At 37.9% G+C, this 16,531-nt stretch overlaps 1 protein-coding gene across 10 annotated transcripts; it reads right to left on the bottom strand.

Annotated features, from left to right (window-relative positions):
• Window positions 1–5,157: 5,157 nt before the first annotated feature.
• On the bottom strand, window positions 5,158–8,355 carry LOC104112600 (uncharacterized). Of its 10 annotated transcripts, XM_070176283.1 has the most exons (9): window positions 8,116–8,345; window positions 7,559–7,634; window positions 7,355–7,442; window positions 6,593–6,718; window positions 6,415–6,474; window positions 6,280–6,330; window positions 6,065–6,196; window positions 5,801–5,922; window positions 5,158–5,679 (listed from the first exon to the last, which is right to left on the bottom strand). In XM_070176283.1, the coding sequence occupies exons 5-8, from the start codon at window positions 6,436–6,438 to the stop codon at window positions 5,827–5,829; spliced, it is 303 nt and encodes a 100-aa protein (XP_070032384.1). In that variant the 5' UTR covers window positions 6,439–6,474; window positions 6,593–6,718; window positions 7,355–7,442; window positions 7,559–7,634; window positions 8,116–8,345; the 3' UTR covers window positions 5,158–5,679; window positions 5,801–5,826. The 10 variants fall into 10 exon arrangements, 7 of the variants coding, with proteins under 7 accessions (XP_070032384.1, XP_070032396.1, XP_070032375.1 ...); XR_690031.4 differs by having other exon boundaries at window positions 6,065–6,186; window positions 6,415–6,718; window positions 8,116–8,355; XR_690028.4 differs by lacking the exon at window positions 6,415–6,474 and having other exon boundaries at window positions 8,116–8,351.
• Window positions 8,356–16,531: the final 8,176 nt, after the last annotated feature.

Raw genomic sequence — 16,531 nt, 5'->3', positions numbered from 1 at the left:
AGGCCATTTCACTCGAGAAGTTTATTTTTGAGTATCGATTTGTCTTCTTTGAGGTAAGTGTCTTGCCTAACTTCGTGTGGGAGAACTACCCCTTAGGATTTGAGTCTTCTATGCTAATTGTAGTCCGTGTATGTGAGGTAACGAGTACGTGCTCAGACTTATTTGTGGAAAATTGGTCTTTTAGGGTTCTTAGGCCCTTGTATTCACTGACTATGCAGTTGTTCTTGTTATGATTTCACTTCTTAATTACTAGTTTCACCTCTACCTGCTTAATTAGATTTAATTGCTTCATGATTATATGTGCCTTAACTGAAATTATTACCTTTTCTATTGCCATGTTATCCTTTTCCTAACTGCTTATCTTTATTTGAAATTATTACTATCTCTTCTGTAATTGTTTAGCCTTAATTGAGGTTATGGTTATCTTTCCGCTACTTCTTCTTAGCTTAATTTGTTATATCTCTTTCCTAATTGCCCAACCTTAAAAGAAGTTAGATATCCTATATTTTAGTTGACTTGTCCTTATTTAGAATTATTCGACTTGTGTTAGCTCCCTCGTTGTCGAACTGTATATTGTGGACCGTTGTTACATAGTATTTCCTTTCTTGTTGAGCTGTTCTTATTATGACTAGCATTCCCGATTATGGTTACTCCTTGTGAATTAGTTCCTTCATTTCTTTGAGTTCTAGAATATCTGAGTTGACTTATTTGTCGTACCCTTGAATTATTGTCATTGTTGCTATAGTACTAGTTGTTAAGATACACAAGGTTTCTGTCGTGCAGTTATTGTTACTGTGATGCACGAGGTTTCTACCGTGCTATTGTTAATATTGATATTTGCACATGTGGTATGACAAGGCGGGCTATATATATGTGGGTTGCGCATGTGGCGAGATAAAGTGGGAACATTATTATACACGTGTGGCGAGACAAGGCAGGCATTTACTTTATTATTGCACACGTGGCGAGACAAGGTGGGTTGTGTCAGGGATTTATTTTTAATGACTTGTGATGCCCTAGGGGCATTCTTGTTGTTGATATTTGTGTAGTGGTACACTTACCTGTGTGAGCTTTATCTTGTGAAAATTTGTGGGAAAACATTTTACATGCTGTCCATTTCTTTTTTCTATATTTACTAGCTGGCATGAACTATGTTTGAACACTTGCACAAGCATACACGTAGTTAAGCACTCTTATCGGTTAAGAGATTTATTTATATTGTTGAGTATAGATGCACACCCTTGTTTATTTGCCTTCTATGTGAAAATGACTCTATTTGGCACGCGAGTCGTCAGTATGGTTATAAATTGTTATGAGAGCATAGGATGCTAAGTGTTAGGGTTCAGAAATTTGGGACCCGTGAGTTGTGAATATTCTGAGGTTCGGTACCTCGTGGAATTTATTGGCTAAAACCTGTTGTGAAAGCAATCGTTTTGTTGAGTTGCTATTTGCCTTTCATTTATTTGTGATCACCGGATTTAGACTGTGTTTCCGTACGTCTACTGTGTCATTATTATGGTGTTTCGCTGTTAGTCGTTGTTTTCCCTTCTTATTGGAATTACCGTATTATTTGTCATTATGCGCAGTCATTTCATAGATACCGTACTCTGTTGTCTCTACCCTTATACTTGTTCAGATTATTTAGTCCAGTAGGTGTCTTGACTGTTCCTCGTCACTACTCCACTGAGGTTAGTCTTGATACTTGTTGGGTATCGCTGTGGTGTACTCATACTACACTTCTGCATATTTTTGTGCAGCTCCAGGTATTTCAAAGTCAGATCATTAGCTAGCTGCGCGGATTATTGTTGTGGAGACTCAAGGTAAACCTGCTGCTGCGTTCGCAAGCTTCGGAGTCACCCTCTTATTTTGTATACACATTGTTTACCTTATTTCCAAACAGTTGTATTTAGAAGTTTTTAGCAAAACTTTGTAGAGCTTATGACTTGTACTATCGGTTTGGGAATTGTAATTTTATAGAGATTTTCTATTTCAAAATTGTTAGATATTATTTAATTATCGTTGTGATTCAGTTAATGTTAGGCTTACCTAGTCCCTACGACTAGGTACCGTCACGACACCCAACAGAGGAAATATGGGTCGTGACACTCTTCCATTCTAATATGAGTTTGCCAAAGACAAATTTTACAGCAAATAGCTTTTCGAAATCATTTTGTCAGCCGTTTGTGAGCTGTAAGGCCATCTCCAACCCTTGCCTCCATTTTCTCCTCCAAAATGGAGTAAAGTTACTCCAACCATTACTCTATTTTAACTCCAAAAAAGAATATTCTATTTTATATTCTTCTCTTTCTTCAATATTATATTATTATCTTTTATTTAAATTTTATTTTCTTATTTCTATTAAAAAAATTCTATCTTTTTTTCTTTTTTACATATTCATCACATATAATTTAATATAAAATTATTTTATACCATAAATTTTAATAATATAATTTGTAAGCAAATATTATAGATTATATATATTAACTGATAATTCAAATAAAAGTGAAATCATTAAGATAGAATATAATTAAATACATATTACATTATGATAAAATTCATATTAAATATTACATAAATATTCAACTTCCACCTCTAGTATGCTCCCGTAAATGATCTATTAATGCATTATGAAGTGCATAATGAGTATCTTTGTCCTTAATTTTTTTGTGTCGAGCTAAAAATTGCTCAAATCAGTGATTTTTATCTACTACCATTTTTATCGTTGGAGGTGAGCATTCCCAATCATCTTGAATTGGTGCATTAAAATCACGTTCATCCTCTATTATCATGTTGTGCATTATAATACATGTAGTTATTATATCATGTAACACTTCTTTTCTCCAAAAACGTGATGGTCCTACAACAATTGCGAAATGAGTTTGCAAAACTCCGAATGCACGTTCAACATCTTTTCGACATGATTTTATATTTGCACCATTCATTTTTTGAGATGTTATATATTTTTTGTACAATTATAACTTATAATAAAAAATTAATATCATAAAGATATTACATAAATACAATTAGGTATATATAAAGAGATAAATTAAATGAGTTAAATAATAATAATAAAATAATTATGAATAGTAATGAAAGAGATGAATAGTGTCACTCCATATTTAAAGTAACACTATTCATCCCCATTTTGGAGGCAAAAATGAGGGAATATTGGAGCCCCGTTATGACAAAAATTATACCCGTTACATAGAAATGAGGAGGGTTGGAGATGGCCTTACACTTGCCTTCTTCCACTATTCAAGGACCAACAAGTTAACATCTATCGCATAAAAAGAGAGCAACAAATTACCGATTACCTTCTTTTGTTTTTGTTTTTCAAATTGTATTTTAGTGAGGACTCCCACCAAGCCTCCTCACGTAGTCACCACAACTCATCAATGACGTGGATATGTGCAACGGAATAGACAGAAAATAACGAGTTGGTTGAAACTTGAAAGGCAAAGGTCTCCCCCACAAGTTCACAACTAGCTGAGACGACGTAATCCAATTATCCAAGAGTGCTTGTGGGTGCTCACAACTTTTTAAAGTGCCAAGCAGTGGCGGAGCCACATTGACACCTCTTGATCGAAAAATTACACTATATTACTAGATAAGTTTTTATATTTTATATATATTTATTATATGTTAACTGCTCTTGACTTTTTGATGTAGCTAATTATTTATTTTTTGACATTCCTCGATAAAAATTCTGACTCTGCTACGGGTGCCAAGTGACACTCCAATACGAGGAAGCTCTCTTTTATTGTTATTTTTTTATATAGGAATGTCAGAACTCTTGAAATGGGCTTCTTGAATTTTCCATGCACAATTATTGCACAAGAAGTTAGATACTTGCCAAGATTTATGTAGTGCCTTTGTGGGAGAATAGCATGTTAGTGTTGTAAAAGTTATTGAGAAGAGCTAGTGTTGAGAAGAGAATGTAAGTTGTTCCATTTTTGTTGAATACAAGACGAAAAAAAGCGTCTTAATATTTTTTTTTGTACAACTTGACGTGAAATATTAAGGTGGACTATTTAACTAGTATAATAATAATAATCAGATTTTGTGCTACCTACCAGGTATTTTTTCTTTCATAAAGCTAAAAACTGACACTCTCTCGTGAAGAATGAAATAACCTTATCTATCCCACCACATTATTATAATCTCTCTAAAATAAATATTGAAGCAAAAGTTGGATACAACCACTCTTGAGGTTGAAGTAAAATGGTAACAACTCGGAAGAGTTTGATTGGATCAACAAGTCAAAGATACCGGCCATCAGAAGAGGCTGAGACATCGTTCAAGAAATGAAGAGTCCTAGACACATATTTGTACAAGAAAATGACAAGTGAATGGCTTCTAGTTAATGAGTCATCTGTTGTAATTTTGACAACTTTAAAACTGGGCCATCATATCCTTATTGCCCCCAACGTACTCCTGGAATCGCAATCAAGTGATCAATCAAAAAATGATTTTAATTGGGAGAATCGGAGTGATCTTTCTTAGGGTGTATTTGGGAGGAAACAAATGTTTAAGTATTAAAAAACTAAACTAAGTGATGTTTATACGATTTTTAAAGCCTTACGTGAGATAAGTCTAAGTCTACCATACAAGTTCTTCGGTTTGGACTGTCATTGTTCCCAACTTTGTCCAAGTTATTTTCGTACATCTCTTTAAATTTCCCAAAAAGTATTTGCATAAGTAGTAATCATAAACTAGAGGCCCATTGCAGTCGTCTTCGGCAATGGTCCAAACCATTGTGTTAGTCCCTTACTGTAATCAATGGCAAAGCTCAATCTGACCATGCTTTAAAGTTACAAGTATTCAGTGCCATAGGTTTTCTATATATCCAGAATACAGAGAGCATAATATAGAGAGGACAAGAAGGGACAAAACGGCCCAGATTGAAGGATCAATACAAGTGGGCATCTTTAATATCCATGCACAATTATTGGGCATGTGCCTAAGGGCTACGAGTTAGATTCTTGATAAGGTTATTCACAAAATTGGTGTTTTGTGTAGGTATAGCATAAAACGTCAAATGCAGGGTACTAAACTTGAAGAAATAACATTAGTTTTTTTTCCCCCAAACAAGGAATTGTAGATAACTTAAATCATACACGTAGGCTTAAATCTTAATGCATACAAAAGAGGGAAAACTGAAGACAAAAACTTAATTAATTATTACTAAAAGTTATGATTCCCCAAAGATTTTAGTACATGGCTCAATCTCTTTCCCTAAAACATGCAAGAATTTCTATCTTTTTCTTTCGATGCAAGAATTTCTATGGAATAATGGGAAACTGTGTCGAATTACAACATGGCTCAAAATTGAGCTCATAATATAGAATTGACCACATGAAGGACTATGCATAAACTGATGTACAGAGCAATAGAGCTTCTAGCTTATTACTAGACTTAAAATTTATAATGTGCAACTTCAACCAATCAACCATGCCTTAATCTCAAATATGTAACTTCAAAAGTACATCAATTCAATCCTTCTGAAAGCTATGCCAACAAGGGTTCTGCCACGGGCATTGGATGTGAAGGTCTGAAGTTTGTAAAACATGTAACTATGACGCCAACTAATGCAGCAACTCCCAGAATGAATCCCAATGAAAATCGTGTAACTGTGAAACAACGATATGCTGGATTGATTACATGATGCTGGTGTTACACCTGCATTAAGGTGAATAGTTTTATGTCAAGATTTAAATTTCATTCACAATAGTAAAGAAGAATAAAGTACTAGAGTATATGTTAATGTAGGCGTTTAAAGAGAAGGAAAGAGATAACTTACTCTAGTATGACTCTAGATGTACAGCATTACACCACACAATAAACGTGTAATGATCCATCAACAAAAGCAGATCCCTCAACTTGTTTATCAACTAGCTCACTTTCCATGCCTACTGAAGTTACCTGTTAACAACAAGCCAAACAATAGCACCGTGATTAGATTGTCAAATGGAACAGTAAATTTTTGGAACCTGACCCTCTCTTGGTTTCCTTAACTTGATATTCAAGATTAAATTGAGGTCACAATGATTGAACGGCAGCTTACCATCATGAAGGCATTGGCAATTCGTTCATCGGTAGGGAGAGTACTACAGCACCACAAAATAGGCAAAGGAGGCCTCCTACTGAAAAGAATTCCTTCAACTTGTGACTGCTCCATTTGAGCTCCTACATGCAACTGGAATAATCGTTCAGAATATGTAAAGAAAGATGAGGGAAAATGGACACGAGATGCAGAACAATCCCATAGAGAAAGAGCACCTGGAGCATGACTGATGCAATGAAGCTGCACAAATAGATGATGTCGGGAACCTATTTAAGAAATAGCTGAGACTGATTAGAGCTAGTTTTTGGAGGATATAAAAGTTATTCGTTAACTCAATTGCAAATCATTACCAAAGCCTTGGAAGATTGGCTCATGTGTAGATCATTGATTACATAGAGAGCAAGAAACACATGAGATAACAATGACAAATGTAAAACTCAAGACGGGCAATACAAACTAGTAAGTACTGCATATTTGAAGGATCGAAAACTTGTAACTGAAAGAAGCTGACCATAAAACTACAGTTACCTATGATATATTCGTTATAACTCTAGTTAACACATAAATGCCAGCTATCTATAATACAGGCCATTTTTCAATCATCGGGTCCAAGAACTACTATGGCGAACAGTCTCCTGAGCTACTTGCTTCACCCTGCATGCATAAGCAGTACTATCAGAAACAGATCCAAATACTGCTTCCTCGTTAATTTAGGGCATTTGATCCCTTTAAATCCATAAGCTTACTAAGTATAGGTAGAGGTGACAAAATGGGTAAAAGAAAACAGTTATTCACCCATATTACCCATAAAAAAATGGGTTGGATAATGAACTTTTTAAAAATGGGTTGAATATGGATAAGAATCATATTATCCACTTAGAAAATGGTTAATCAAATGAATAACTAATGTGTTTAACTTTTACATTTGTAAAACCTCAAATTGGGGGTTTCTCAAGTTTGGGAGACTAGGAATTTCCCATAAATAATCATATTCAAGAAGCCATTTTTATCCGTCTCAAATATGGTTCGGGTCGGATAATTTATTCATTTTTTGAATTACCCGTTTTCGACCCACGAATATCCGCCCCGCCCCGCCCGTTTGCCACCCCTAAATATTGGTAACAAACCTAGGCTCTTTAGTTCCAAGATGAAATATAATTGCAAAGCAGAATCCGATCAAAACTACGATAATCGCCAACAAGTGTTACTGCAAATGTAAATGGTTAATTACATTAAAGCAAAGCAAAGCGCGATGACCCAAATAGAAGAGCACTCCATGTATTTACATACCTGCTTCTTGATTTCAATTCCTGATGTATCATTGTTGAAGATATGATCAAAAAGCCAATCGAATATACGATTAGGCTAGCAACCTTCCCTAATTATTGGTTCAAGAAAATAGACAAGAGTAAAACTGTTTGTTTGTCCAGTATTAGAGCATATTTGCAGGTAAGACAAGTTAAATCATGGAATAATGTAACAGAGTATAAAAACCATTGCAAAGGCATTGCGGCAGCTGACACATGCCACTCTACTTGTTGGATTCAGAGTAATGCCATTTACCATTGCCCTACAACAAATTAAGGCCACAATTTTTATTCCTTCTTCACACATTCAGAAAATGAATTTTGAAACATAAGATCAGAATGGCAAGTATCAAGGATAAGGTTATTCAGTGATGGGAAAATACAAAACAATTATCATTTCAGCTAAAGAATAGAAAGATGTTTTATTAGACAAAATTAGATATGAAAATCACTTGCAAATGAGAATAGATGAGTCCGAGTCGTGGGGATGGAATCCTCTTAGTAGGGAGTGCTAAAATGCCCGATAGTGGGCCTTGATCTACGGGCAGAACCCAGATTAGTTGGACTAGTACGTTCCAAAGGGATGGTTTGGAAAACAAAAAAATAGCAAAACAAAGAAAGAATTGCCTAAACTAGGTACAGAAAGATGTTAATACAAACCAAGATATAGAAAGAAAGACGGTTTTAATGAATGAAATAAACAAGAAGAAATTAAGCCAGATTTGTAAACATGTGTATGCAAACCTTGGAGGCATTCCAATACTGGTCAAATAGAGCAAGAGGTAAGTGTACCAATAGGTGGATGTTATGTCATTATGGAATTTGCATGCAACTAACAATTCAACTTCTGGAAAATCTGCAGCCTGTTTTTATGCTACCATAAAGTCTTAAAATGACATTAAAATTGGTTTAACAACCTTGGAGTTCTTTGCTGTTTGTAAAGATATGCAGAAGTTCTTGCCGGTGTCATAAACGACATATCAATCTATTTGACATGGACAAGATCCTCAATCAGAAGCTACATTAATAAATAAAGTATCATACACCTTCAATTAAGAATTATATTCCTTCCAGATAATTGAAATAATTCCTTTTAAATTATTGCTTGCTTATTCAAGTTTTCCTGTTTAGTCATCAGCAAATATCCAGTACAGGTAAGAAGCCAATAATTAATGCGAATGTGACATCACCTTATAGTCCAAGTCTTATTTTAGTGGTTTTGTTTTTCTTCTGTTCTACGGAAGATAAGTTTCTTCAAATTATAATATAGTGTCTTAGTTCAAGAAGTGAAATCACCAATAAAAACGTACACTATTTATTCTGTTAGACTTGAGACTACTGTGGCATAACGGTTAATGAAATGAAATCAGGATTCAAATTCAGCGGAGGCAACAAACAAGAAGAAGAAAAGACTAAGTGATTTTTTTCATTCGACTATGTTGGTCTGCGATAACAAGTACTTGATAGTTGATAGACTAATCGATATGTTCTCCAATGGATTCGAATTATAAAAATAATAATAATAATAAAATCTATATTTCGCAGTGAGAGACAACATTGTTTTCAAATGTGTTGCACGATTCCCTTTCCACCACTACTGCAACTTTATGGTTATCTTCATGTATCTTTTTTAGTACCCGAAGCGGTAGCAAGATGTGAAATTAGGTCCTAATTATGTTAACGGACTTCCTGCAAAATTATTACTCAAGTGTTTGGCAACTAAAACGCAAATCCTAACTGCCTAATCGTAAGTTAAAAAACTCAACTCCTAAAAAATATCTAGATTCCGTTGTGAGAAAAAGGCTATTGACTACTGACTTCTAAAGCCATATTTCTTGTTTGACAAAAATTGCTTAAAAAGAAAGTTCTACCAGAACATAAAAAATTACGTTTTGGGGTATCCTCATTTGTGAACATGATCTAAGTCGCTATCCAGTATCCGCTTGTTTGGATTGTTGTTACGTATCGTTTCATAATGTATCGTATTGTATTGTACTATATTATTTGATAAATACAACAGTTGGATAGATTGTATCGTTTGCCGTCGTTTCATGATGCCATGATTTTTTTTTTTCTCTTCAAAACACAAGGAAATGCGGGCAGGGTAGAGCTCGACAGAGGGTTCGAGAATAGGGTAGGTCCTGTCCTTAAGATTCAGATAAGAAAAGAGCTTCCATGCCAAATTGAAACTCATCTTTCTTCCTCAACACGAGGCTTGTAGACTCGTGACGCAACACGACCAAACGACTTAATATTTCAGGTTCACAGGAAGATTCTGGACAGGACGCTTTCTCGAGCCTTTTTCCCTCATCCCTTTTGGTTTGGGGATGACAAGTACTTCGTCTCGAGTAGGACACCGATGATCTCTACATTCACCTATGTAATTTCGAAATCTGCTTTCAAGGTAGATGAAGACATAGACCCACAGTGTGAGAGAGGTAAGAGAGTGCCCACCAGAGGAAGAGTACTTCTAGGCTTTCGAGGAATTGGAATTATTGAAGAAGCTCTTTATACTGGAATTAAATCCTACACATAAGAGCATTCCGAATGACGGAGCCGTATGATGCGAGAGTGTCACGTACGTTTCCTTTGAGAAGGGTGTGATACCACCACCTATCAACTTTACGAAGATTCCATTGGATTCCGGAAGCTCGTAGCATTGGTCCGGCACAATTCCCAAACTTAAGAAGCTGGGGGCGTGCCCGCCGGCCCCTGACCTGCCTCCGATCAGGCCCATTACTTCTTCTTGATTTCGATGATTTGCCTGCAGGATTTGATCATTCAATTGACTCCTTGCTGCCAGTCCAAGCAGGGGTTTCGGTCGGTTGCCCCAGTTATACACTCCCTTCATTCTACGAACCCTTGTTGATTCTGAACTTCGTTCGCGAAGGAACCAGACTTTTGAGAGGAGAGTGGAATTTTGTATATAGGGGTAAAATTCAGAGATCTATGAAGGAACGCCAAAAGCGAAGGCAACTCTCTGGGTCCCTACTGACGCTGAGGTACGAAAGTGAAACTAAAACAGGAAACTTTCTTTTTTTTTTTAATTTACTTTTAAGTAAGTAAGACCATGTCCTCTTCCCTTTCGACATCAAGATAATTGACGAAGGTGGTGCTTTGAACATTTTCGCGAATACTTTCAAAAAAGGCTGCATTGCATAAGTATAAAAAGATGCCAGAGCCACTCATCTGAGCCAGCGGATTAGGTCTAACTAGAAGGTCTTCCCATTAAATTCTAACGAATAGCTTTGTAGATGATCCTTCTAGAAGAGGGGGATTCTAACAACCTTTCTAGTTATTTCGTTCTCTATTTTTATATAATAGGATCCTCCCCTGCACTGTTAGAACAGTCTGGTCTGTAACAACACAACCTGAAAGGAAGTCATTCCTAATAGGAAGTTTCTAGCCGTCTTTCTTGAGCAGGTAGTATGGCCCCTCTGACTTCCAGCTATGTGATGTGCGACTCCCGCGAAGCGAATGAAGGGAGCATCCGGGTTATTTTATTTTTTTTGATTGTCTTCATCCCGAACGTCCCATTACTGATGGGGAAATCTGTTCGGAATGGGCGCAACACTTTATTCTTTTCTACCGCTCTTTGTTTACTTCTAGCCTTCCCGAACTCCTACACGGGCAGAGTCAGATCTTGGAGTAAGCTCCTTTATGTGGTGTTTCATCCATTTTAGGTTCTATTAATTTTATAACAACTATCTTCAACATGCGTGGACCCGGAATGACTATGCATAGATAGTGATGCCCACCTGCAGAGCGTAGTCCTCCATGCAGCCTTGAAGTAGACAATTTCTCGAGTCTGATCTTATCCCTAAAGCCTTTTTGCAAAAGGAGTAGGTGCAGTGAGAATTTTAAAGATTCCCTGGGGGAAAAATAGATATGTCTCCTACGTTACCCATAATATGTAGAAGTATCGACGTAATTTTATAGAGTCAATTCCACGCGTCTAACCAAAAAATCCTTTTTTCTTCCAACTTTTCGATCTTCCCATTCATTCCCTGTGTGCCCTTCTACAATACGAAGAATAAACTTGCAATATTATTAAAAAAAGATATGATACAGAGTATACAAAAAGAGTGGAGTAAAGGATAAAATTTGATTATTTAATAATAAGGAGGGCAAGATGAGAGAAAAAAATAAGGTAACGATGCCACCACACCAAATCCGCCGTTCCATAAAGTGATACTTTTCGTCGTTATGTAACGACGGATTTATACGATACAATAAAATTTAAATAACAATCAAAACAAACATTGTATTTAAAGTAACAACACAATACAATACAATAGGTAACAACCATCCAAACAAGTTAGTGTTCTATAAACTAGAAGTCATTTTTATTGTTTATATATTGTTTTAAAATTTATGTAACCAATAAGCTATTCCGGGTAATCGAGATGTACCTCTTAACCATTGTAATTCAATAGAGGTTAAAAAAACTATCATATGATATTGTCTCCAAAATAGTTGTTTCTAGGAAAGCATGCATTAGTGAATAGTTCATTGTATTCTAATATCCTTTGGCTTATTAATTGAGATTTCGTTAAAGTTGAATTATCTAGCATATCAAGGAAGTTAAATTTGCTTCCTAAAATTGTAAGAACTCAAGCTCAAACTCAAATGCTTGAGGACATAGAGTAAAGTAGTAAAGCAGTCTAGCAGAGATGAATCTGAGGATACTTGATCAATTATTATTTCCCTTTAGAAGCCTACTTTATTCTCTATATTGACGAGAACAAATATAAGAAAGATATCGCCTAATAAATCTACAACATATATATGTTACTACTTTAAGTAAAATACATTGCCAACTTTTACACTGTCATGTTAATTCATCTGTTGTAGCAGGTAACCTGTCTTATTTTTAAGATTACATATTTCATATTTTAAGGAGGTTTACATGTAAATATCTTTTTGAATGATCTGATTGTATACGGTCAAAATCGTGCTTATCCGATTTTGTATGGTTAACCAAGACCGGGGTGGCAGACCGAGGTTTAATCCCAAGTTATATTGGATCGTTGCATGAATAAATATTGCCTAGATCGTGATTCAGGGATCGATCGAGATCGAGACCAGCTAAGTTTGAGACCGAGAAGGATAGGGATCTAGCGAGATCAAAGGAAGCCTGCTAATTCGAATAACGGAAAGCCGAGGAATTAGTGACCGGGCGAGGATTGTGGCGTAGATCTCGGCATATATCAAGTCAAGACCGGCCGATCAGCCAATCAGAAGATTTCCTTCTATATTTAGAATTGTACCATATGTAGAAATCCTCTACTATATAAAGGGGGTTCCAATCATTTTGTAAGGGGACACGCATAACAAAGCAATATATCACGTTTTCTCTCTTAAGCTATCTTATTCAGTTGTTCAGTTCTTGCTTTTCAATAATATACCCAGTTGGTTCGAGGGCTACTAGCTCGAGGACCTAAGTTGCGCGTTACATTGGTTTGCTTCATTTTACAGCTAATTTCTAACTTCAATTCTTATATTTCTCAGTTTGTGCCAAATGAAATCAGATATCCTTAAAACCACTTACAAATTTAATTGTTATCCGATTTTAAGGGTAAACATTTTGGCGCCCACCGTGGGGCTAAGGATAATAGTGATTGCCTGGTGCTAATTTTCATAACACACACTGCTTTACACTTGTTCTTGTAAGCATTTTTGATTCCAGGATCAGCATGTCGAACTCTCAAGCAATACCCACACACATCGACAATGGTCTTGATTTTCATGGCAAAAACGACAACGTAGCCGCCCCAGGAAACAAAGTGCCTCCAGTTGATCTCGAGGGAGTACCAGTTGCAGAACCCATCGACTTTAGTTTCCATGTTGCCCTGAATGCAAATCTGGGCGTCGACCCCGAAAATAGCATCCGCAGAGACGTTAGATCAGCCGGTCAGAATGCATAGGGCGGCGAAGAAGGAGGAATCAGCCTTCGAATAATATTCAAAATGATGCAGGCTCAACAAGTTACAATAGCACAACTCCAAAATCAGAACCACACATCGAGTAGGGTCGAACCCGAGCCATCACAGAAGTCATTCACAGGGCCGAACCAGTGCCGGGAAGGTCAAATGTGAATGAGTCAGAGACCGACCCCGCTAATCTTGAAAATGTTCGAGGAGCTGACAAAGGGAATTGAATCGGGGGAGAGGAAGATTGAAGTGAATGACAAAAAAGTGGAAACATATAACTCCCGAGTTGATCAAATTCCGGGGCACCACCGATTTTGAAGGGTTTTGATTCAAAGAAGTTGGTACAAAATCCCTTCCCCCCGAGCTCGGCTCCTAAACCATTCCGAAGAAATTCCGCATGCCAGAAATTCCCAAGTATAGTGGAACTACCGACCCCAGCGAGCATGTCACTTCTTACACATGTGCAATAAAGGGGAACGATCTAGAGGATGATGGGATCGAGCCCGTACTGTTGAAGAAATTCGGAGAAACTTTATCAAAGGGGGCGATGATATGGCACCATAATTTGCCACCTAACTCCATTGATTCTTTTTCCATGCTCGCAGATTCATTCGTCAAAGCACACGCCGCAGCAATAAAGGTCGAGACTAGAAAGTCGGACCTCTTCAAAGTAAGACAAAAATACAACGAGATGGTCAGAGAGTTCATATCCAGGTTCCAAATGGAGCGTATGGATATGACCTCGGTCGCTGACGATTGGGCCATTCAGGCTTTCACTCAAGGCCTAAACGTACGAAGTTCGGTAGCCTCACAATAGTTTAAGCAGAACTTGATTAAATATCCAGCTATAACCTGGGCCGATGTGTATAATTGGTACCAGTCAAAGATTAGAGTCGAGGATGACCAGTTGGGGACTCCTTTCGGGTCCGTTTATCCAAACAGGACCATCGATAGAGTTAAAAGGGATATTGACCGGGAACCACGGTCAAACAGAGATCGATATCAGCCATACGGTGGAGATCGGAGAAACAACAGGCTTGGACGTAACCCCGTTCGAATTGATAGAATAAATGATCGAGGACATAGCTCTTGAGGGATCATGATTAAGAGCGGTTTCGACAGAAATGTCGAACCCAAAGAAGTACCCCGACTATCGGAATACAACTTCAACATTGATGCATCAGTTATTGTATTGGCCATTGGGCGCATCAAAGACACCAGGTTGCCCCGACCTCTGTAGACTAATCCGGCCCAGAGAAATCCTAATCAAATGTGCAAATAACGTGGCACCCATGTTCGTAGAATAGAAGATTGCAGATAACTGAGGGATGAGGTAGCCGTTTGTTCAACGAAGGGCATCTTCGAGAATTCTTAAGCGATCGGGCTAAAAACCACTTCAAGAACAGAGATTCAAACAGACAGAATGAGCAAGAAGAGACGCAACACGTGATCCATATGATTGTTGGAGGGGTCGATATTCCTCAGGGGCCTGTATTCAAATGCACCAAGGTGTCGGTCACGAGGGAAAAGAGGACTCGAGACTACGTACCGAAAGGGATCTTGTCTTTCAATAACGAAGATGCGGAGAGGATCTTACAACCCCACAAAGACGCACTAGTAATATCTGTCCTTATGAATAAAATTCAAGTTAAACGTATTTTGATTGATCCAGGTAGCTCGGCCAACATTTTTCGATCAAGGGTCGTAGAACAGCTCGGCCTACAAGATCAAATTATGCCCGCAGCCCGAGTACTTAATGACTTCAACATGGCGAGCTAAACCACGAAAGGTGAAATTACTCTGCTAGCGAACGTGGCCGGGACCATCCAAGAAACAAAGTTCCATGTGATCGAGGGTGACATGAGGTACAATGCCCTACTTGGAAGGCCTTGGATCCATAACATGAGGGTAGTACCCTCGACCCTTCACCAATTTCTGAAGTTCCCGACATCGGAGGAAATCAAAATAGTGTACAGGGAACAACCCGCCGCCAAAAAGATATTTGCAGTCGATGAAGTGATACCGGCATCGGCGCTCTCATCAATGAAGGGATCAGATTTGAAGGGAAAACAGGAAGCCAAATAGCAACCACAGACACCGGTCTCGATCCAATTACAGAAGCAAAGGATCGACGAGGATGACGACTACTAGATCCCTCGATCCTTCATAATTCCCGATGACTCCAACGCCACCAAATCGATGGTCGAAGAGCTAGAACAAGTCACACTGGCCAAGTATCAGCCCAGACGAAAGGTATACCTGGGCACGGGGCTAACCCCCGAGCTCAGGAAAACACTTATTCATTTCCTTAAAGCTAACATGGATTGCTTTGCTTGGTCCCACCTCGATATGACAAGGATCCCACCAGAAATTACCAATCACAAACTGAGCCTGGACCCTAAATTTCGCCCGGTGAAGCAAAAAAGAAGGCCCTAGTCCGAGGTCAAACATGCCTTCATCAAATACGAGGTAACTAAACTTCTCAAAATAGGATCTATTCGGGAAGTAAAGTATCCCGAATGGTTAGCAAACGTAGTGGTAGTCCCTAAGAAGGGAAACAAACTTAGAATGTGTGTAGATTATAAAGACCTGAATAAAGCATTCCCCAAGGATTCTTTTCCTTTTCCTAATATCGATCGTATGATCGATGCCATGGCTGGCCATGAGACTCTCAGTTTTCTCGATGCTTACTCCGGGTACATCTAAATACAGATGAACCCGGAGGATCAAGAAAAGACCTCATTTATCACTAAGTACGGTACCTACTGTTATAACGTAATGCCATTCGGTCTAAAAAATGCTGGTGCAACTTATCAATGCCTAGTAAACCGAATGTTCGAAGAACAAATAGGAAAATCAATGGAAGTTTATATTGATGACATGTTAGTTAATTCCCTGCGAGCAGAGGGCCATTTAAAGCATTTGCAGGAGACTTTCGATATACTGAGGAAGTATAATATGAAGCTCAACCCCGAAAAGTGTACATTCGGGGTTGGCTCTGACAAATTTCTTGGTTTCATGATGTCCAATCGGGGAATCGAGATCAACCCCGATAAAATCAAAGCTATCGAGGATATCACGGTAGTGGATAATGTAAAGGTTGTGCAGAGGCTGACGGGGCGGATAGCTGCCCTAGGACGATTCATTTCGAGATCCTCAGATAGGAGCCACCGATTCTTCTCGCTGCTTAAGAAGAAGAGCAATTTTGCATGGACTCCGGAATGCCA

Source organism: Nicotiana tomentosiformis, chromosome 1 (assembly GCF_000390325.3).
Source record: "Nicotiana tomentosiformis chromosome 1, ASM39032v3, whole genome shotgun sequence".
NCBI lineage: Eukaryota > Viridiplantae > Streptophyta > Magnoliopsida > Solanales > Solanaceae > Nicotiana > Nicotiana tomentosiformis.
Note: the sequence above shows the minus strand (reverse complement) of the source record. Positions and strands in the feature narration are given on the sequence as shown.